The 24,033-nt window shown below is 38.4% G+C and overlaps 2 protein-coding genes across 11 annotated transcripts in view; one reads left to right on the top strand and one right to left on the bottom strand.

Annotated features, from left to right (window-relative positions):
• LOC124956962 (protein split ends) overlaps positions 1-24,033 on the top strand; it is a 70,575-nt gene that overhangs the window by 46,408 nt on the left and 134 nt on the right. For 8 of the 10 annotated variants that reach the window (XM_047513459.1, XM_047513461.1, XM_047513458.1 and 5 more), the window contains 7 exons: positions 16,956-17,273; positions 17,509-17,885; positions 18,068-18,352; positions 18,806-19,250; positions 19,343-21,531; positions 21,658-21,854; positions 22,012-24,033. The exon at positions 22,012-24,033 is cut by the window's right edge and continues 134 nt beyond it. In XM_047513459.1, the coding sequence (XP_047369415.1) occupies positions 16,956-17,273; positions 17,509-17,885; positions 18,068-18,352; positions 18,806-19,250; positions 19,343-21,531; positions 21,658-21,854; positions 22,012-23,008 (4,808 nt within the window). In that variant the 3' untranslated portion in view covers positions 23,009-24,033. The remainder of the gene's footprint in view (positions 1-16,955; positions 17,274-17,508; positions 17,886-18,067; positions 18,353-18,805; positions 19,251-19,342; positions 21,532-21,657; positions 21,855-22,011) is intronic. The other 2 variants (XM_047513463.1, XM_047513462.1) reach the window with 2 other exon arrangements.
• Positions 359-3,467, bottom strand: LOC124956966 (uncharacterized protein DDB_G0271670). Its single transcript, XM_047513485.1, has 3 exons — positions 2,807-3,467; positions 2,025-2,487; positions 359-1,889 (listed from the first exon to the last, which is right to left on the bottom strand). The coding sequence occupies exons 1-3, from the start codon at positions 3,138-3,140 to the stop codon at positions 647-649; spliced, it is 2,040 nt and encodes a 679-aa protein (XP_047369441.1). The 5' UTR covers positions 3,141-3,467; the 3' UTR covers positions 359-646.

Below are 24,033 nucleotides of genomic sequence, written 5' to 3'. Positions count from 1 at the left end.
TATTTATTTTCTTTTTTTGTCTTTTTCTTTTTTTTTTTTTTCCTTTACCGTTATTATCGTTTCAATGATTAAAATCAATGTCATCGTTATTAACAAATAACGTTAGAACCATTTGTATCAACGTTTAAGCAGCTTTAATAGAATTTCGTTAATTAATTGTCATATGAAACCGTATGGAAATAATATTATAATTTATAATATAGAAAATGAATTTAGTTATTAATCGAACAAACGAACACTAAGAGGATGTTACTTATGGCTAATACACACATATGTGTACACACAAGCGCGCGCACACACACACGCACACACGTACACGCTGTGTACGCTTGCATGTATTATTGGATAATTTTTAATACGACTTTTTTTTTTTTTTTGTTTTTTTTTTTTTTTTTTTTTTTTTTTTTTTTTTTTTTTTTTTTTTTTTTTAATATAACATCTCATTAAGATTTTTTGAATTCATAATATAAGATTTTTCGTCTTGCACAACGGGATACGTATTGCTCTTTTTGTTTTCGTTTTTGTTTTTTTGTTATTGTATCTCTTTCCTTTTGGTTTGCTTTTTTTTGCTCTCTTATTTATTTTTAATCTTCTTTTTTTGTTTTTTTTTTTTTGTTTTTTTTTGTTTTTTTTTTTTTTTTTTTTTTCATTCACGGTGTGGCGTGGTACCGTCTACAGGTTGGCTCGTTGATTCTTGATCATTAAACGTAACAACATCATCCCTGCTGTTAACTCGATTATTATCGTCGACATTAGCGTGACATAATTTTCTATGCTTGTGTACGAAATAATAACTCGGAAATTTACATCCGCATATTTTACACGGATAATATTGAACGTTCAAATCAAGAAGTCTGACCTCCCTTTTGTTTCTCGAATTATTATCCTGTCGATTTCTATCGATCGTTGTAGTTGTCGTTGTGGCCGTCGTTATTGTATCACCGTTAGATCTCGTTTGCAACAAATGTCTCTTAGCGTGTTTTCTATAACAATATTGGGACTTGAAGGTATGGCTGCAATAACCACAACTGTAGTTACCAACGTTGTTACCAGAATCTGTCGTTTGCGTGGTTATCATAGAATCCGTAGAACAATTTCGTATTCTGGTAGTTCCCGAGCCACCATTTTCATCGTTCTCGATAGTTGTTGCTCTGGTATTGTCATCAGTGCAATGCCTTTGTATACGTGATTGCGATACGATATAATTTTCATTTAAAACACGATGAAACTTAACGGGTCCGTCACAACAAGCAACATCGTAAACCACCGACAAAACATTGCCGGAAGATGATGATGAGGAGGGATCGTTAACGTTGTTAGAGTTGTTGTTAGTTATACGAATCTTGCGTCTATGGGATGATGGTCTGCCGCGATCAACATCGGTCGTCGTTATATTAGTCGAACACTTAGGATTATCGTCATGATTAATTCTCATAGGTGAGCCTACGATCGAATTAGTATTTTCATTGGATCGTCCACTTTGAGGCATCGAGATGTTATCGGTTGTTATTGTTGTTGTTGTAGTAGTTGTTGTTGTTGTCGTTGTGGTCGTCGTCGTCGTTGCTGTTATTGTCATCGTTGTACGTGTAGAATTCATAAATTCACGTCGATCTATTGAATTATTTTTCTTTCCTTTACGTGACATGGGCGAGGGAGATCGTGATAACGACGAGGAACGTGACGCTGCCGATGGCGATGATGATCTCGATGCGAATGCGTTAAATGCCGCGGCCGCAGCATTGACGTATGGAATAGACGAGGACGTTGGTGATATGGTATCTGGTGTTGTAGATCTCGAATGGGATCTAGATTTAATAACGTTGATTGTTCTTTTGTTTAATCGCGATGGAGACGATCTCGGTGATCTTGAGATTTCACGATTGGTCGAGCTGTTGACAAAAAACAACAACAACAACAAAAATATATATAGATATATAAAATTTAAGAAAAATAATTAGATATTTATATTGATTTATATAAACGTGAAACATAACTTTATAATATAACAGATTTCTAATGCTAACCTGTAATGCGTATTAACTTCTTGAGTATCTTGACTAGTTAATGTTGGAATGACCGTAACGTTTGGTGAAACGGAAGGTGGTATTAGTACAGTCGTTGGTTGCATTTGAGGTAAATGTGGTGTTAGACCGACGGATCCTGGTGCTGTCGCGGCTGATGGGTAAATTGAACTCGTTTGAGGCCAACAAAGTGGTGGTCCCAATACCAATCTGTTTGGTATTGGTCTCAGTATACTACCAGGACCTGAACTCGACGTCGATGTTGACGTCGAAGTTGGTGTTATTGGTATAGGCGTTGGCAATGGGGGTGGTCCTCTTAATCTGAGTAAAGCTGCTCTGCATTGTTCCAATGCACCAGGCATATGTAACAAATGCGTTGCCAATAGTACACTGTACACGTTATCCAATGTTACCTCAAGTCGACCGGTGTACATGTAATTTAACAATGGCGCAAATGCTTCTCCTCCTGAAACATTTAACACACGCACATACACATACGCGCGCACAAATACACGTGCGCGCATATATATATACATATACATATACATATATATATATATATGTTGCTTGGCTCGTAAGAACACACGTATTTCCTTTTATTCGTAACATTTAAATATCATTTTGATTCTGAATCGATCACTGACGATAAAATAAATCGAGTGGGATGGGGAGAAAAATATAAACACTTGCTATATTTGATTCTTCTTCTTCTTCTTCTTCTTTTTCTTCTATATTTCGATGATTCATAAGAAAACAAAACAAAAATGAAAAACAATTTCAATTACCGATTGAAGATACCGAGACAGATGTAACCGGCTGTCGAGTGTGGTGTTGTCCACCGATCGCAGTTGTAGTCGAGTTACTGGAACTTGCCGAATTCAATCCACCACAAGAGCCACCAAAGTTTGCTCCATTGCTCGAACTAGCTGCTGCACTAGCCAGCAAAGCCTTCAGGTAGCCACTGTGTGCCGCTAGAATGCCCTTGTGTGCAATGAACTGATGTTCACCCTCGTTTCCAACTCTGATCACTGTGTCGGGCGGCGATAGGGTTTCTTGCAAACGATTATAATTATCCGCGGCACTTTCGTCACCGAACCAAGCTCTATATAGGCTGTACATCCTGATCGATTCGAATTAAGAAAGAAAACAAAACAAATAAAAGAAAAAAAAAGAAATCAAATGACGATTATGTCGTGTTTGGATCGGGTCAGATGATGGACTTTTAACGAAACTATTTAATCAAAGATTCGCTAATTTTAACCGAAATAACATTATCCCACATTTTACTTCATTCTCCTTCGACGACGTTCCCTGAATTTCACTTCTTAAACGTATATCATTTTAACACCATGTAACCTCGATTTTCTTTGATTATTTTTTCTTAAAATATAAAAAAAAAGGAAAAAAGCAAAAATAAAAAAAAAGAAGAAGAAGAAAAGAAACAAAAGAAAATCAAAAAGAATACTTAAGAAAGAAGAAAAAGATTAAAAATAACAATACAAAGTTTGGATTGTTTCAATTCAAAAGTAATAATTATCTCTCCTCAGTGAAAGCTTTTCTTTCGCTGTCGTCAATGAAACGACAAAATCCTTCTTGACAGTTGCTGCCTCGGACAAAACCTTCCCCCCTTTTTTCCGAACTTTCCAGTATTATTAATCAATAATTTTTTTATCGATAACACTAATTAACGTGTGACAAAAGAAAAGACACACACCGTATCCGTGAGTAATACGACAAATTAGAGAGAGAGAGAAAGAAAGAGAGAGAGAGAGAGAGAGAGAGAGAGAGAGAGAGAGAGGGAAAGAGAAAGATTGAGTGAATGAGTGAGTGAATGAGTGAAAAAGAGAGAGAGAGAGAGAACACACGTAGCGACGGGGATCACGGTTCTCCGTGATTTGAACGCCAGAGTTGGATGGCAGGACCAACGAACGGTTTCCACCTCCATGAGACCAATCTGGTAACCCTCTCTTCTTCTTCCTACTCCTCCTCTTCGTCCTTCTCATCCTCCTTGTCCTCTATGTCTCCACCTCGTTTGTTATTGTCGTAGTAACGATGAACGGATCTCTCTCTCTTTCTCTCTCTCTCTCTCTCTTTCTCTTTATGTACATGTGGTCCGATTTGCGTTAGCTTTTTCCGTATCAACCCTCCTCGTATTCCTACCCCTATCCTCTAGAAACTTTCATAACTGCGCTGTGGTTCGTCGTAGGAACCAGTCATCGCACGGCGTACCCCAACTCTCTACTACAGAAGATCCGCCCCCGAGAAGTTCAGATTGGATGTTCTCGTCTCTGCCACGGTCATGGTACACCACCAGTGTTGCACGTGCGCCGAAATACTCATTCGTTTCATCCTTGTCTCTCCCTCTCTCTCTCTCTCTCTGTCTCTCTCTTTCTTTCTCTTTCTCTATCTCTATCTGTATTTTGCTAGCTATCTATATATCTTTCTTTCTCTCTCTCTTTCTCTCTCTCTCTCTCTCTCTCTCTCTCTTACACATACACTTTGCACCCTCTCGCGATCCCTTGAGCCAGGTTTCTTCGATTTGGTTTTTCGTCGAAGGTCGGAATGAGAAAAAGAATCGAAATTTTTAATCAGCTCAAAAAAAAAAAAAAAAGAAAGAAGGAAAGAAAGAAAATAACTCTATATAAGTTTCCTGGTAGTTTGTGGAAGACAATAAGAAAAAAAAAAAAAGAATCAAAAAAGCCTCCTTTTAAATAAATTTTTTGTCGTAAACGAAACTGACGTTACAAAAATAACTTCGACTTACTTTTCCTTATCTCTCCTTCGTGTCAGCCATATTTTTCCTTCTTTCTTCCTATTTTTTTTACTTTCACTACCATCAAGAAATTATATGTATCTATTGATGTCAATTGTTATTAACTGGAATATTATTAGTCGAAGTGTTAAAAGATCAACCATTATTTCTTTTTTTTTGTTTTGTTTTTTTTCTTTCTTTTCCCTTTCAGAAGACAGGAAAGTATACGTATACAGGAATTGTTAAAAAAGGCAAAGAAGTACTTATTAAAACAGCGAGAGACTAGATGAGAAGAAGAGAGTGTTTTTTGGGTAGCTCAAGTGCAGTCTTTTTTGGGATGCGTCTTTTGCCGCTCTCTCTCTCTCTCTCTCTCTCTCTCTCTCTCTCTCTCTCTCTCTCTTTCTCTCTCATCTCCCCTTTACTCTCTTCTTTCTCTTTCTATCTATCTATCTATCTTTCTACCGAGGTTGGTCTCTGATGTTTTTCATTAAATTAACTCGCGGCACGAGTATTCCTTCTCTTCCTTGGTGTTTGCATAATATCGTTTATAATTCACGTTGCGCTGAATCCCACTTTATTCTGCCTCATACTCCGTAGGTGTAGGTCTCTCTTTTGCTCTCTCTCTCTCTCTCTCTCTCTCTCTCTCTCTCTCCTGTCTCTCTCTTTATGTCGATCTCTCTTCCAACCCTCGACTACTACTACTACCCTTCTTCTGCGACGGAGTACTTCGGACTCTTTCCCTCTTTCGATCTCGCTCGTGCCGTTCTTCTTCGTAGTTCGGTAGGAAAGAGAAATTGAGCGGTTCATATAAACGTGACTGCTATACTGCTGCTACTATTGGGTAGATGGGTGGTTGGGTGATAGGTGGTTGGCCACTCGTTGAATGGGGGAGGAAAAAGAGATGCTTCTCTCTCTCTCTCTCTCTCTCTCTCTCTCTCTCTCTCTTTTGCCACCAGCCATTGCTCCGCGTTCCTTTGCAAATACCAAGATTTATTTTGATATCGTGCGCGAGGACAGACTTACTCTTTTGCAGGACAGTAACCATCACTCTCCTTGCCACTTCTCCTTTCCCTATTTCGTCGATCTCTCCTTTTTTTTTTCTTTTTTCTTTTTTATACACTTTCTCATTCCTACTTGACAAATAAATGAATTTCTCTCTTTTTCTTTTTTTTTTTTTTTTTTCCATGAGTATTCACACGATGATAGATCGTTATCGGATGGATCAGTAAATGAAAATTAAGATATATTTCTCTCTCTTTCTCTCTCTGAATTATCTTATAATGTGTAGTTAACGATCGTAACGATCGACAGGTAGTAGTGTTTTCACGATGTAGATCAATTCTAAAGTCGATCCTTTTTTCTTTTTCCTTTTTTTTTTCTTTTTCTAACATAAATTTTACATGAGTTTGTGAACATGGGAAGTAATGATATAGTGATAAGTATTCGCTGATGTATCGTGTAAGATAATTATGTTTTGGATCAGAGATGTAATGTACGATAAAAGAAGAAAAAGAAAAAAAGAAAATAGATTGCGACTTATTAGAAAATATCTTAATATTAAAAGGAGAATGACGACGACGACGACAACGATCTTCTTCATGTAAACATTCGTTATATCACCCAAATAGATATATCCAAACGAAAGTTATAAATTCGTCTGATTCTCATGCGTTTAAATAAGTACGTCGTGTACCTTTGATTTTATTTTACTTAACTAAACAACAACACGGAGGAGAATGAAAAAAAACAAATCTCCCTTCTCCTTTTCTCTACTCCTACTCCCTCCGATTTACGACCCCCATCCTGCTTCTCCTCCCCCTCCCCCAAGCCTCCCCCGACAAAAGAACTACTACTCTACTAGTAATAGAGTCCTAAAACGTTCTAATAGGAAAGTCGTCGACAGAAAAGCATGTCCCATTGATTGCCACCAATGTGGCTTATAAACAAACGGGAATCACTAGCCTAGCGAGCGATAAAGAAAGAGAGAGAGAGAAAGAGAGAGGGAGAGAAAGAGAGAGAGAGAGAAAGAGAGAGAGAGAAGGAGAGAGGGAGAGCGAAGAGTATCATCCTCGTTGCCTGTGAGAGTTTTGAACGGGGATATACAGCGATTACGCACATTTCCCAGGAGGCCAAAGCTTCAAATCGAAGCTAACAGACGCGAAACCCCTCTACCAGTTTCCTTTCTCGCATCGTCGTATTCGCACTCGCTTTACTCCCTATTCCCTCTTTCTCCTCCTCCTCCTCCTCCTCCTACGTTCTCCTCGCTACCCCTTACCGCAACCCATCCAACCACCTTCCCCTATCCCCTACACCCCTACCCCAATTTCCTTCTCCAGTTTATAAACGCTACTTCAAAACGAATGTACTATTGGGATGATAGAGGGAACATTCCTCTGTCATCGTGATCGTTTCTCATTATTATTTCTTCTTCATCTTCTCATACTTCGTCTACTTCTTCTTCTTCTTCTTCTTCTTCTACTTTTTCTTCTTCATCTTCTTTCTTTATTTTTCTTTTTATTATTCTTCCTTCTCTTCTTCCTTCTCGATCTTTTCAATATTTTATTTCGAACAATTTGATTTTCTTCGATTAAATGCCCTCTCTTTAATATTTATATTATTAATAGAGAACTTAACACGTTAGTTATCGTTATTACTTCTTTTTTTTTTTTTTTTTCAAATTTGAAAGATTCAGCGTTTAATATCTCGTATCGTGGTTAACACTTGTGAACGATTTATGTTCAGAGAGACTAAGAGCAAGAGAGAGAGAGAGAGAGAGAGAGAGAGAGAGATGGTTGGGGTGTTGGGTATTGGGTGTTGGGTGAGGGGGTGGGAACTTCGTAGAAGAAGAAGTAGATGAACAGAAAGAGATAGAGATATGCAGAGATATAGGAGAGATACAGATATATATATATATATATATATATATATATATATATATATATAGAGAGAGAGAGAGAGAGAGAGAGAGAGAGAGAGAGAGATAGGAAGATCGTGAGTGAGAAGGAGAAAAGAGAGAGAGAGGTAAAAGAACGCTCTCGACGTCGGTTTAATGCTTCGAGCTCGGTCGAGACAACCTGAGCAAACACTTTCCGCGATATTACCAGGATCGCGCGCGGCCTTCCTTCCTCTCTCAAGAGTTTGCTTCTCTTCCGCGCTTTCACTGCTATCTCAACGTTACCTACCCCCGTCAACCTCCACCTTACCTTCTTCTTCCTTTATATATATATATATATATTTTTTTTTCCTTTCTCCTCCTTCTTCTCCCTCTCTTTCTACCTTGTATAGATAATAAATACACTTGCTCGTTCATTCCGCGTACGTTATTCATCCGCATTCCGCTCATTGCATACTTTTTTTTTCTCCCTCTATATTCCGACGATATATTGATATATATATTGAGTTCTAATCGAGAGAGAGAGAAAGAGAGAGAGAGAGAGAATCCAATTTTTCTGGAAGACATAAATAATTTTATTTTCTTTCCCTCTTTCTCCTTTTTTCCTCCTTTTATGAGATGTCGTTTCATCGTTTCGTCTCTAGTACTTTTGCGTGGGAACGGGTTAAAATACGTAAAATAAAAAATATATATATATATAAGTTTAACGAAAAAGAGAATCTGTCTCGTTTTCTCTCCTCCCTCTCTCCCTCTCTCTCTCTCTCTCTCTCTCTTTCTCTGTAGAATCTCGTAAAAGAACGTTTCTATAAAATTACCATACTATAAAAAATATCTCTAAAATATATACCATATACTATATATATATACACATACATACATACACACACACACACACACACGCACCCGCACCATATTTAAGAAACGATAAGAAATTATCTGTGAAATTTTTAAATCGCGTATATGATGAATGGTTTAAACGAAACGATGGAGGATGGATAAGTAGAAAGGGGATATAGTGAGGGAGAGGTGAGCGGAGAGGATTGAGGTAACGAAAGGAGACGAGAAGCGATCGTGGACGTGCAAACGTCAAGATTTTCATGATGGGTTAGCCAAGTTAGTTATGGGGATAGCACAGTAGCACAGGTATGTAGAAGATCGTGAAAGAGAGTGGGCAAAAGCATGCCGCTGGAGGAGTCAATGTGAGATAGCGTTGTGATGATGATGGTAGATGAGTGGTAGTAGTGGTGGTAATGGTGGTGGTGCTACTGCTGCTGCTGGTGTAGTTACTGCCAGTGGTGGCAAAGTGAGGAAGAGAGAAGAGGATGGATGAATTGGGGAATGACTGGGGATAAAGGAGAGAGGAGGGATAGAGGAGGGTGGCTCATCGTTGGCCTGCAATCCCGCGCGCGCTTGGCACTAGCTAATTAGCGTCTTGATTTACTTAATCCCAATTAATACCTCGGCTACCTGCAACAGCACTCGCAGTACTATATATCTCTGTGTCTATCTCTTTCTCTCACTCTCTCTCTCTTCTCTCTCTCTCTCTCTCTCTCTCTCTCTCTCTCTCTCTCTCTCTCTCACACTATGTTTCCCTGTGCATTAGACTGCGCACGGTTTAATTCGGCACGAACACGAGCGCGTTTCGCTCTGCAAATACCGGATTATTCACGTATGGCTGCACATCGTACGGTTAATATATCTTCTCCCATCTAAAATATATGTGTATATGTATGTGTATATATATATATATATATGTATGTGTATATGTATGTATATATTTCTTCAACATAGCTTTACAATGAATCATTTACTTTTATTCGTTAATTTCCCTTAATGCAGTTATCCTGGCTAAATTTTCTCTCCCATCCTTCTCTCTCTCTCTGTCTCTTTCTCTCTCTTTTTCTCTTATCACTGTCAGTTATCAATTCTGAGAACTGTAAATCCATTTAACCGCGTAAAATTAGTTGATCGATACAATAAACTTCATTCAATAATGTCATTGATATCCAAGAATATCTGACGTCGCAATAATGGTACATTATAAATCATATACTGTATCTTCCTTTGCATAAATTTTTTTAATTGTATCGGAAACTCTCTCTCTCTCTCCCTCTCTCTCTCTCTCTCTCTCTCTCTCTCTCTCTCTCTCTTTGTTCTCTCTTCTCGACCATCCACCACTCATCCTCCAACCTCCATCCCACATACGACGAATATTTGCTAACCGATAACCGAGTTTTTGATCGGTCGCAATCGCACGTTCTCTTTCTCTCTCTCTCTCGCACGCGCTCAGTCTACGTTATAAAACGAATCGTTATTCGTGAATTTCGAAACGTTGCCGATGAAACGACGGTCGTGGTCCACTCCGCGTGATGTATATTTGCATTGTGCAAATAACATCGGAACTGGAGAGCTGGAGGTGGGTGGGGTGAGAGGAAGAAAGGGTAGTGAACAAAAAAAAATAAAATGCGTACGTTCGATTCTCACGGCAGTTAATGTCAAAAGGACGAGGAGACAGGCGTAGAAGAGAGAGAGAGAATGAGAGAGAGAGAGAGAGACAATGATTATATCGATGTTCGCAGTTTATCATATCTCTCTGTTTGATATACAGAAAACAATATACAGGAACGGCCAAAAGTGAAAATAATTTCTGTTCTTTTTTTTTTTTTTTTTTTTTTTTTTTGTCTAAATTGTATTATAAACTACGAGCTGTACTTTAAAAGGAAAACAAGGAAAATCGAAAGAAAGAACAGCTTGAGAAGTTTCCCCAAAAGAAAAAGAATAAGAGAAACTTAATTGATTTTTATTTATCAGTGAGAAATTTTGGCGCGTCCATTTTTTATATACATCGAGAATGAAAGATAATGCTTTTTTTTTTTTTTTGCTCTTTTTATTTGCTTTTACATAATTTCAATGAATTAATTACGATAAAAATATATTCGCGGAATAATAAGTTACATTTATGGATTGCCTGATACTTACGAGAATACGATCTTGTAAAAGATCGTTTTTGAAATCGCAATGTAGAGATCACTGTTCGAAATGATCGCAGGATTTCAAAAGATTTTCGATCATTTTGTGGTTTAGTTCCATCGACGATTGTTTTCTCAGTCGCGCTAATCGAGTTCTCTTCCCTCGATATCGCTTTTCTCCTCTCCTTTCTCCTCCTCTCCTCTGGCACCACCCCTCTTCAATTGACAGATGTTGTTTGCACAACAAGCAGAGACAAGAGAATCCGGCGTGGCGCAAGTTGATCGGTCCAAGAGCACCACCGGTAGAGGAACCCTTATTTACTGGGGGAAAGGGGAAGAGGATGGACGGGTAACGAGGGTTGGGGGTTGGTGTCCCGTTCTCAATGCTTACAATCGAGAAATCAATGATCACATAGGTGACCTATCCGTAAATTGAGATATAACATAACTACGAACTGTTAATTAGGATGGTCTTATCGATAATTCATCCTTTGATTATTACCGTATATATGTATATGTATATATACACATATATATTTTTTTTTTTAAATAATTAACACGCTCAATTAATCAATCATGATGATGTATATACGAATTAATCTTTAGTGATTAATCGCGAATCCCTCGGCTATTATATCCCAAGCAAATTTTATTTTGTCAAATTAAAAAATGATAAAATGAAAATAACCTTTAGACGTCCATTTTGTTTTTATAGTCATGATCATAACCTAAAGATTATTTTATCATTTATTATTATTATTATTATTATTGTTGTTGTTGTTGTTGTTGTTGTTTTTGTTGTTATAATTGAATATAATATTACATTGGATCGTCCTCGACATCCTATTTTCATTTCTATCGATGCGTCGCTCAGGCAGCGCTTTGGCCGTGTCGATTCAGAGAAGAATACCTGGCCTGCCTGGGTGTGTTTGCTTTTAATCATTTTTGCTGGAGCCTGGCGAAACGTAAATCTCATAAATACATAAATACAAAAACGGTATAGCCTCCGGCGAATCAGCGACGTTAGCACGATCCTCTTCCTCCTCTTCCTCCTTTACCTCCTTCACCTCCTTCTCCTCCTCGTCCAACTCTACCACTTCCTCCTGTATTTCAACCGTCCAATCCACAAAACCCAAATCCCAACCCCAACCCTTAACACCCGGTATATATAGAGTGCCTCCTTCAAACGACTCCCTGTTTTTCTCGCATATCGAGAGGGTTGCGATTTATCAACGTGTAATATAAATATAAAAAGAGCGATCATTGATTTGTAATATCTGGTGTAAGTTAAATTCTACGATTTAATGAATAAAAATGAATTCTTTTTTTTTTTTTTTTTGTCCCCTATATACTCTATTCAATAAAAGATTTACATTGTGAAGTATTAATAGGGACATTTTGAACTATTGTCAACTGCTCCAGTAATTCAACGAAATATTAATTTGTTGTGTCATTGTCGCCTTTTATACACGCGCATATACATACGTACGTACATGTATGATCGGATAATACATATAGGGTTGAGGAGGGGGATGGATATTCTACAGACGATGATCAAAGAGAATATTTCATAAGCGAGATCAACAGAGAAGTCGATTTCTCACGGAGTACTAGAAACGTTTGGTTATTATCCTCTGGAACCTTTCTCCCTCCTCCTCACCTTTATCCTCCATATCCTCCTCCTTCTCCTTCTCTTCCTTCACCCTCCTCTCTTTCCCCCTTCCATCGATGAATTCTAACCACTCATTCCTAATCGTTGGTCAGGTTGGTATTTCTCTGACGCTCGTGTTAATTGTCTTCGACTTGCATTTGCAAGTGGAATCGATTGATATTCTCCTCCTCTTTTATATTTAACCCTAGTTATGCACCTGTGGGGCGCAATGCTTACTAGATTAACGTTGAGCTAAATTAAAACAATTGACATGTGCATTGCATGATTCATAAATATTTTTTTTTTTTTTTTATTGTTTGGACCATTTAATTTTCTAATCGTGATCGTGATCAATTATTGTAACAAAAATATCGATTAAAAAGGTTCGTTAAAAAGAAAAAATTGATATCGACAAATTGTTCTATCTTAGGCATCTTAGTAGATCGATCGAAAGATCAATTAATTATTATAGTAAAGATTATGCTATTGATTTGTGTTCGAAGTTCTAAAATTTTTTTACGAAAACTTGATAAAAAATGACGACACACATCTTTCCTCAAATACGCAAATCCCTCTTCAATTCTAAAACTTGAAATTATTATTATTATTATTATTATTATTATTATTATTATTATTATTATTATTATAAAATATGGAAAAGGGGTGGGAAGAACGAAAGGATATAAAAGTACATTGATAGCAACGTTACGAAAATGATGAAAAAAAGAAAAAAGAAAGGAAAAAAAAAAACAGAAAAAAAAAGAAGAATTGTATTGGGTTAACGACAATGAACGAAGACGAGCGTATAATCAGAGTCAAAGAGGTAAAACTGAATTAGAGATAAGTGGAACGTTAAAAGAGAGAAAAGAGATAGATAGAGATAGATAGACAGAGAGAGAGAGAAAGAGTGATGCTGGGTGAGATGGGGGTGCACTGGTGGAATGAGGGAGTAACAGACAAGCAGATCCAGTATGATGACGAGAAGGGGTTAGGTGTGGGGTTGGTTTGGGGTTCGGAGACAAGAGTGGGGGAGGGTGGTTTAACCTCTTCTCTAAGGTTAGTGGTGCCCTTTGTGAAACATTTAAAGTGCGTCCCCTTGGTCCTCTCGCTCGGCAGCAAGCCGGCTTAATTAGCGCTTGGATAATATGTCTCTCTTACTCGTTGGTTACATTCTCTTTCTCTTTCTTTCTATTTTATTGTATTTTCTTTTTTCTTATTTCTTTTTTTTTCCCTGTGATTTATCCATTCGAACTCTGCGAACTATGCCTATATACTTGCTCGTAGTATATATATATATACATGCAAGTATGCAGAGAGAGAGAGAGAGAGAGAGAGAGAGAGAGAGAGAGAGAGAGAGAGAGAGATGTGTATGTGTGTGTGTGTTTCTCTCATCTTTCGAACTGGAGGCTTTTGTTTCGCGGCCTTCGACCGTGAGGTAATTCCTCTGGTGAGAGAGAAAGAGAGAGAGAGAGAGAGAGAAAGAGAGAGAGAGAGAGAGAGAGAGAGGAGAGAGAAGGTGTGCTCTGCGGTAGTAATGTCGACCCTTTTCTTCCCACCCCTAACCCTCTACCTACCATCCCTCTCTATCCTCCCCCTCCCCCATTTGATCCGTGCTCCCTTTTCTTCTCTCTCTTGGGCATTGCTATTCCTCTTTCTCTCTTTCTCCCATTCTTTGTCACTCTTCTCCAACCTCTTCCTCCTCCTCCTCCTCCTCCTCCTCCTTCTCCTCATCGTACTTTGTATAATTTTGTTCCGCTTTACGCATACCGATTTAAAATAATCTCTTTGTCGAAATATCTACTCAACGTGGGCGACAGAAAAGCGCCCTTACCGAAAGCACATTTCTGTCCTTTCGTCTTGCTTTTCATCCGGCAACAAACACTCTTTCTTTCTTTCTTTCATTATTTTTTTCTTTTCTTTCGTTCTTTTTTCTTTTTATCCCTGTTTATCCATACATCGTACATTGTTGTTAGCCAACTTATTAAGTGATACGTGATGATAACGTCGTTAGAATATAATATCTTTATTAAATATTTGTACGACAATTTCTCTCTGATTTGCTTTCTTTGTTTCAACAAAACAAAACGAAACAAAACCAACATCCCTTATTCTTTTTTTTTTTCTTGTCTTTTACTTTTTCTTTTACTTTCTCTTGATCTTCACTTTTATCCATTTTCGTATTATTTCTCACATAGTAATAATGCATCTCTTTCCTCGACGTATTTTTCACATATATAAAGTCGGGATAAAATTTTAATTGATAAGTATCAAAACCAAAATGTTATTTTTATAAGGATTTTCATCGTAAAATGGGCCAAACCCTTGCAAATTGTATAAAAGTAGTTAAGGAACACATACATACGTACACACACACACACACACACACAGAGAGAGAGAGAGAGAGAGAGAGAGAGAGAGAGAGAGAGAGAGAGAGAGAGAGAGAGAGAGATACACAGACATACACATATACTATACATAGAGACGAGGAGAAGCAGACAATTCGTTCTCCATTAAATCTGTCAGATCTTCCGAATCATAGGGAATCGCATTAATAATTATTGTTCCCTCGTAATTAGCAATGACACATTGGCGGATGAAATGGCTGGAAGATAGTTAGGAATGGGATCATCATACAAAGAGAGAGAGAGAGAGAGAGAGAGAGAGAGAGAGAGAGAGAGAGAGAGATGGGGGTTGAGGTGGAGAGTGAGATTATGGATGGATGGGTGAGATTCAAATGCCATAGGAAGAGTCGTCACAGGGTTTACAGGCATGTCGATTGTTAATACTCTGAGTTAGAATCCTCTCTATTTCTCTCTCTCTCTCTCTCTCTCTGTCTTTGTCTTTCTGTCTTTCTATCTCTGTCTCTCTCTTTCAACATATCCCAAGGTATACTATATATATACATATATAAACTGTACAACGCATATGATATATACTGTGACTGATTGACAGTGTTATTCCCAAGAGTGAGAGGATAATTTAGTAGGTTGCCTCGTTCGTTTCATGTGCGACCGATAATCCGTTTCAAAATTGGCCGTCGATTTTTGATCAAGGATAAGCGGGATGAGGAATGTGAACACGGGGATGGTTGGATGGGAGAAGGGGTGGTTGGTGTAGAGGACGGATTTTCAATTTTTTAAAGGCCGCATATACAATAGTATATATTCCCATAGCTAATTCCATTATATCAATTAAATAGAAAAGAGTTAGAGATAGTGATAGAGTAGAATATGATAAGTAACAGAACATCTCTCTCTCTCTCTCTTTCTCACTGTATGTTTGAGAGAGAGAGAGAGAAAAAGAGTCATTAGAATTCTTTCTTTCACTGTGTAATGATCATCAAAATAAATTTTGTATTCCTTCGAAGATGTAATCCTGAACGGTTATATTTTTTTTTCTTTTCTTTTTTCTTGTTTCTTTTTTTTTTTTTTTTTTTTGTTACCCCTTCCAATCAGTAAGACGATTCTTTCTCTCTCTCTCTCTCTCTCTCTTTCTCTTTTTTTCTCTGTTACTCTATCTCTCTCTTTCTTTCTCTCTCTCTCTCTCTCTGTTTCTTTTTTCTCTCTTTCTTTTCCTCTGACCGAACGGAAGAACTTTTTAATTGGGCACCCTTAATTAGTTAGTTAACCAGCGAAGTCTCGGTAATTATTCTGTTTCTCGCTCTCGGGTATCGTGCGGTTACTTTTCTCTACCTACCTACCTACCCCTCCAGCCCCCAAAACCAAACTCCCAATCTCTCCCCCCGCTCAACTCTCCAAACCACCTTTCCAACCCTCATCTTCCTCGTTTCCAACCCTTATACATACATACGTTATATACATTCACAGAGATACGTACACATTTTACAGTTTCGTTTCTTTCTCTCTTCTTCTTGCTGCCCGGCACTCTTTACTCTTTCCCTTCCCTTCCCTTCCCCCCTCTCTCTGCCCTTCTTCCCTTCTCTCTCTCTCTCTCTCTCTCTCTCTCTCTCCTTCTCCTTCTCTCTTTTTTTTTTCTCTCTCTGTTTTCCTCCCTTACTCCAGTTTCTACCCACCCTGCAGTATGCCGACGATGATTAGCGATATTTACTCAACTTTATGGCGAATGAATGCGAAGATACGAGCAAAGAAACGCATTAGACTCGATTCCTGTGCTGACACGGCTTTCTAATAGTCTATATTGATCGTCGGACTATATATAAAAAAAAAAAAAAAATAAAATAAAATAAAATGAAATAAAATAAAATAAAGATAACTTTTTTTGCGTGCTTTATTTAAAAAAAAAAAAAAAAAAAAAAAAAAAAAAAAATGTAGGATCCTTCTTGTATATAAAAATTATAACAGATAGGAACAAATACAAACAAAAAAATAAAATATAAATGAATAATAATAAAATATTTTCAATTTTGCACATGTTCCATTAATTGAGAATATATAATATATAATGCATCGAGGTATCTGCGTGAAACATAAATTTTGTCTTAAAAAAAAAAAAAAAAAAAAAAAAAAAAAAAAAAAAAAAAAAAAAAAACCCTTAACACGTGTTATTAAAAGAAAAGAATTTTACATATATATATATAAATAAATAGTAACAATACAACGATGCTGTAGTATACAATAATATAACTGTACAATGCATTTCATTTATTATTTAGTTATTTATTATTTATTCTTTTCTTTTTTTTTTCCAGAAGGTGGCAGACAAATTGGACCTCATGCCTGTGCAATTTGTCAGAATGTGGTAGAGGGAAATGCTCAGAGTCGTGCATTACCACGCAGTCAAGCATCCCAATATGGTTTAAGGGAGGATCAAGTAGCACCAGGGGCACGAGTTTGCAACACCTGCAGGTGCAAAGCCGTACGAGGACGTTACACAGCCTGTCCCCTACCGGGTTGTCCTAATCTCAATAATACCAGTTCCAAGACACGAGTGAAACGATTACGTGCACTACCAGCCAAATGGCTAGATTTGCCATCTGAAATTAGAGAACCCATTATTCAAGAATTTCGTGAGTCAATAAAAAAATATATTCAAATAGTATTGTTTGTTACTCCTGTAATATCTTTCTTTTTTTTTTTTTTTTTATTATTATCTTTTTTTGCTCTTATATTTTTTTCTTCGTCGTTAACAATAATAGTAGGAAGAAAAAAAAATGTTCTCTTAAATTTTATCTAACATTTCTAATTTCTTTTTTGTTTTTTTTTACCTTTTTTTTTTTTTTTTTTTTTTTTTTATATATATAGAAATACCCAACAGTGCTACCAAGTGTTGTTCGGCCTGTTTCAATCGGATATCACGACGTTTGGCGCCGCATTTGGCAGGTGGTACGGAAATCTCCGAAGACGGGACCGATTCGTTGGCAAGACAATGGACGGATGAGGAATTGGATCAATTGAAGAGAGCTTTGCGCGAACACGGTACTAATTGGCCAAAGGTGGCCGAACTAATCCCTGGAAAGACGAATCACCAATGCAAAAATTATTATTTTGCATATCGGAAAAAGTTGAGCTTGGATCAGGTTGTAGCCGAATATTATCAATCATTGGGCGAAGAACGAAGACCATGTTTGACCGATGAGGAAGAAAGTGGTAGCAGTACGAGTAGTTGCGATGAATTAGCCGTAAATATATATATATATATATATATACACATATATATATCAAATATATCCAAATGTATTTTTTTATAAATGTAATCAATGATATATTAGATGGTATGATAAGAAAAGAAAAAAAAAAAAGAATAAGATGACAAAGATATATGAAATACTTTGTCTTTCCTTTTTCAATGTTACTCTTTTAGGTGCATGATTCAAGTGACACGGCAAGTGCTGGTAGTCCGGCAAATAATATATCAGGCAATACAACCGCACAAACAACATCCTCTGCATCAACCTCATTACCGATAGCCTTTACAAGAACAACGGATCCAAAAATTAGTGACAAACTCGCAGACATAGCAGTTGTTTCTTTGGTACCACCAGTTAGCATTGGATCATCTCAACAACAATCCTCGGTCAGTGGTGGTGGTGGTAATGGTACTATCGTATCGGCAGGCAATAGAGAAGATTACGATAGTTCTGCCACGGTAAGATGACGCTGAAGTATTAGAAAAATTTTTCAAAAAAAAATAGTATGAATTAATGAATGATTAACATGTGCTTTAATCGTTTTTTTAATATACAATTATAAAATGAGCTTTGCGATAGTTTCCATGAAACGTTTATCTCATTGATATAGTATTTCTTATCGGTTGATATTATCCTTAGCTATTTGATTTTGCTAATATACAGGGTTGATCCAAAAGTTCCTGTAATTAACGAAGACTTCCAGTTTTATCATTTTTAAATCAAAACAAAAGAAAGAAAGAAAAAAAATTTGGCCAAATATATTAATAGTCTCGAAATGGAGTAATTAATTTTTAATATTATTTAGAAACTTTTGGTCCATTCCGTGTATATATATATATAATATATCTTGGATACGAAATTATCTTTTATCATGATAGGGCCGTCTGATAGAGGTTCGGTGATTGTTCCAGGAGACGGCGGACGAAGGTCAGGGAGGTGCTGATTTGGACAATAACAGTGTTGTAGTGACACTTACTACTGCCAGCAATGCCAATTCTTCATTGCAAGAACATCCGCAGGCACCACCCGTCGTCCATTCGCCACCTTCAACTACGAGTAACAATCCATTAACTGTGAAAGATCTCATGTTAGGCGTCATTGAGATGCAATTAAAACGAAATCCCAATAGTCCAGCCGGTACTGGCGGTTTATCCGTACCCGTTAATTCCGGTACACCAACGATATCGAGCATATTAAAAACGGATCATCGGAATGACATTACCTTTGTACGCGAATACAAGCCATCATCGAGTATCGCAAGTACTGCCATGTCGAACAGAGACTCTAATTTAGCGACACTTTCCGTTGTTTCGAGTCATCACAGTCATCGTTCAGCACCCAGTCCTCAACAAATCAGTAAGTTCAATCTAATAAACTATATATTATTATATAATTATAATATTTGAGATTACATTTAAATCAAATTATTCATATATCTTTCTTTATAGGTCAAATGCAAGCAACTATTACTCCTTGTCCTCCAACGACGCTTAGTAATCAAAGTTCATCGTCAGATATGTTACCTAAGGAAGGCCTAGTCGTGATGCAGGTACAACAGGCATTACGTGAGACCGAGGGTACCCTAGATTTGAGTATTAAGAAGCCAAGACAACAGCAAGAATATAATCACTCGATGCAATCTATTCATAAACCATCGACGGTAACTCTTTATCGTTCTGAACCACCACCGGGTGCTTATTATCATCCTCATGCTCATCCCGAACAAGGACGAGGAGCTAAGAGCCCATTGATTTATGCTTCGTCGCCAAGACCTCAAGCTCCATTAACACCGAAGATGAATAAAGTATCTGTACCGCCGCCTCATCCGAAATTGTCACCAAAGTTAAGTAGCATCGGTACGGCCACTCACAAAGGTGGATCCATAACTCACGGTACACCAGTTTCGAGTGCTCGTTACGAAGGTTTGCTCAGACAAATGACACCACCTGGTAATCCAAGTAGCGGCGTCGGTACTACGAGCGGACCTACCGTTGGTAGTTCGGTAAATACATCGGGAAATCAAGGTCCGAAAGAACCTGGCTCAATAACCCAGGGTACGCCTGTTCATCCATTCACTGTAGAAAAACGTCCGCCTATGTATGACTACCGTACAATTCGACACTCACCCGTAACGACTGGTAATGTTCCTGGACAAGGTCAAGGCCAATCGGTTACAGCCGCTGTAGTGGTCACTCATAGCAATCAATATAATTCGTATTCGAATCGACCACCGCCTAGCTACACGATGGAACAACAATTGTCCTCGAGACAGATTATAATGAACGATTACATAACTAGCCAACAAATGCACGCTCGTAGCCGTGGCAGCGGTGGTACCTCGGAAACCGCTCCTAAAAATGAAGCACCCTCGACCCTTTATTATACCGGTACTCCACCACCTCAAACGCACACACAACCTCGCCAAGGAGTTATACAAAGGCATAATCCGCAAAAGCAAATGCATTATCCACCTCCGCCACCAGGATTAGAGGCCTTCTCCAGTCTGGTAGATGTCGCAGTGCAACAACCGAGTCTTCCAGTTCCTCATCCCCATAGTCACCCTGCCTCAAGCAGTGGTGGCCACGAAGGATTAGGAAAAACGATGGCGGATAGATTGCTAGCCGACCGTTACGTTGATAACAATAGAGCGTTCCGCGAGCAAGAGATACGTTTGCAAGAACACCGTTTGGCTATGCAACAGCAACAGGCTGAACATAGAATGACCGTTGCACATCATCATCAGCGTGACAGGGAAAGGGAACGTGATTTGGTACATTTGCGCGAGAAGGAAGAGCATAGGTTGCAAAGGGAAAAGGAGTATCAACAATTGGAACATCGTTTAGCTGTACAGCAACATCATCAGCGTGAGAAAGAGATTCAACAGCAGGAACACCGTTTGGCACAGCAACGAGAGAAGGACATACAGCATGTTGATCATAGACTTTCAGCACAACAAAGGGAGAAAGAGATACAACATGCAGAGCATCGTATAACGGTTCATCATCAAAGAGAGAAGGAGATTCATCAGCAGATGGCAGCAGCTGCGGCTCAACGGGAGAAAGAGCATCAGGAACATCGTCTTAATGTGCAGCAACGAGAAAAGGAGATACAACAACAGCAAGAGCAAAGGCTCGCGATGCAGCAACAACGAGAGAAGGAGATTCAACAGCAACAGCAGCAACACGCGGAACATCGTTTAGCTATGCAACAACAAAGAGAACGAGATTTGGCTCATTTGCATCAGCAACAGCAACAGCAGCAACATATACAACAGCACATTCAACAACAGCACCGCATGGAAGCCGAGAGACGGCATATGGCGCAACTGTATCGCGACCAACAGCAACAGCAACAACAGCAATTGGACAGAGAATCCTCGAGATTACTAAGCAGTGGATTTTCTCAATCTTCGAGACTTCAACAACCACAGCAACCGCAGGCCCAACAACAGTCGCAATCGTCGTCTCGTCAAAATCAATCCTCGAGTCAGCAGCAAAATGAAACTTCGTCGACTTTGACAGCAGCTAGCTTGATAGATGCCATTATAACACATCAGATTAATCAAAGCGTAGAAAACGCTGGAGGTAGTGCAGCATCGAATAATCAACCTACACGACCAGGCGATCGACTATTCCAAGTAAGATAATAATAAAGATATAAAATAATAATATATGCAGAATTAACTTTTTATTATCCCTTACGGTGTTACGTCGGGGATAATTTTCGTTAAATATCTACAACTAGAGAAACAAATATTTTCTAGGAATTCCATTTGGACACACCGGCAGAACCTAATGGTATGGTACACAGTCCAGCCGGAGAAGGAAGAGGTAACAGTGGAGCAGGTGGTGGGAGTGGCAATGGTAGTGGAAACAAGGCTATTACTCTAGGGGAACACGTCGATCACATTGTAACTAAGGATTATGGGCCTCCCCATTCGTCGTATAGATCTTATACCGGGTAAGAATCTTCTTTCGAAGAAAATTCCTCGAGTATAATTGGAAAAAAAAAAACAAATAAATTTGTAAGCAAACATAAAAAAAAAAAAATAATAATAATAATAAAATAAACAAAAAAAAACTAGTAGAGTCTCTGTACGGTTTCCCTCGTACGATAGATATCAGATTTCGGAGGAACAATGGAAAAGGCGGAAAGGAAACGAAGCGGACTCTGTGAAGGCCAGTGACGACCGACAGATAATCCGAGTTGCTCAACAACAGTCGCAGCAGCAACAGCAACAGCAACAACAGCAACAGCAGCAGCAGCAACAACAACAACAACAGCAGCAGCAGCAGCAGCAGCATCAGCAATCCTCATCCTCGGTTGGGAAACAACAGTTCCATTCCGTCGAACCGGTATCTCCTCCAGAAGCTAACACTAATCATTACGGGCGTCGCTTCTACGAAACGAGCACTGCCACCTCGACTTCCGGGACACCCTCTAACAAGCCACATCTATCACCACTGGATTATGTTAAGAATAAAATCGTGGAGGTTATGCGTACGTCCGAAGATGATAAAGCTGGATCGGCAGGAGGAGGAGGAGGAGGAGGAGGAGAAAGAGAAAGAAATGGAGGAGGAAGTGGTGCCAGTTCGGGTGGTGCCGTTGTTGCTGCTGGAGGTTCCACCGTTGGTGGTGGTGGCGGTGGTGGTGGCGGTGGTGGTGGTGGTACTGGTGGTATAGTAGTAGGTGGTACTCCTGGAGGAGGTGTTAATACCGGCGCTGCTGGTGGTGGTGGTAGTAACAGTGGTAATAGTGCCAGTGGTAGTGTCGTTACTGGTAATAACCCTGGTTCTGGTCCTGGTAATTCATCGTCCGTTGAAAAAGATGAAAAATCAAATATGAACGTCGATAGTCCTGTTAACAGCGAAATGATTGTCGACGATACATCCAAACAAGCTCAACAACAATCTGCTAACCAAGCTACCCCAGCTCCACCAGCTCCCACTACTACTTTTTATCCGTTCAGTGCATTGGGTGTACACACAGGACCACCTCCGGCGCCTCCACCTCCCACCTCGGTCTCAGCTGCCGTTTCTAAATCCGAACAGATGCAACCGGAACCAGCACCTTTGCTTTCCGCTCAATACGAGCCATTATCGGACGAAGATTGATAGTCTGTTGATCCTTTAATTAAGGGCAAGTCGAAGCGCCATGACGCGTTTATTAGGATATTTCAACAGTGTCGTACGTTTCGACGAGTACGAATTGGATAGTAAAAAAAGAAACAGGTGTTGATAACTGATATATATATATATATATATATATATATATATATATATATATATATTATAAATAAATGAATAAATAAATATATATATATACACACACACATTGTCGGACGATAGACGTATGTCTTTTTCTTCTTAATTTTTTATTTGTTTCTTTCCTTTTTTTTTCCTTTTTTTTTTCTCCTTTTAAATCTACTTCCATTCTCAAAATCACGCGTGATGTGTCTCATTCAATGACTATCCTTCTTTTTGTTTTCACTTCTTATTACCCCCCAACCTCTCCCTCCCTTCTTCCTGTCGATTTTTATCTTCATTTTACGTAATCCTAATTTTTTCATTCTTCTTCTTCTTCTTCTTTCATTCTTTCTTTATTTTTTCCTTTTTTAAATACGCATCTCAAATGTGTATACTTTGTAGTGAAATGACAAATCCAGGGGCGCCTTTTAAATCTGGGTAAGAAACTCTCAGGCGTGTCATTTTTTATAAATTCTATTAAGTTGTATTATTGTAATTTCTTTCTTTTTTTCTTTTTTTTTTTTTTTCTTTTAATTCGAATGTCATCATTCCCTGCGGGAATCTGGTCCACTGGTGCTACCACTGTTGCTGCTGCTGCTGTTGTTGTTGCTGGTGGTCGCAAATGCTCAAAAAAATAGTGAACGTTTCTTTCTTTCTTTTTTTTTTTTTTAATACCTGATTTTTCTCCATTTCTTTTTCTTAACATATGCCCATCCCCATTCTTTCCACCCTTCCCACCCTCACACACACACATACATCTATCTTCTCTCCACACGATTTCGTTCTACGTTTCTTTGTTATATCAAAAAATATATCATTTGTCGAAAGATCTCGATCAATTTTTAAAGAAATAAAATAGATTAATTTTTTTTTTGTCCTCCGATGCATTGGTA

The sequence above is a fragment of the Vespa velutina genome, chromosome 24 (genome assembly GCF_912470025.1).
Source record: "Vespa velutina chromosome 24, iVesVel2.1, whole genome shotgun sequence".
NCBI classification, from domain to species: domain Eukaryota; kingdom Metazoa; phylum Arthropoda; class Insecta; order Hymenoptera; family Vespidae; genus Vespa; species Vespa velutina.
The sequence above is the reverse complement of the archived record's forward strand: the minus strand, read 5'-3'. Positions and strand labels throughout refer to the sequence as shown.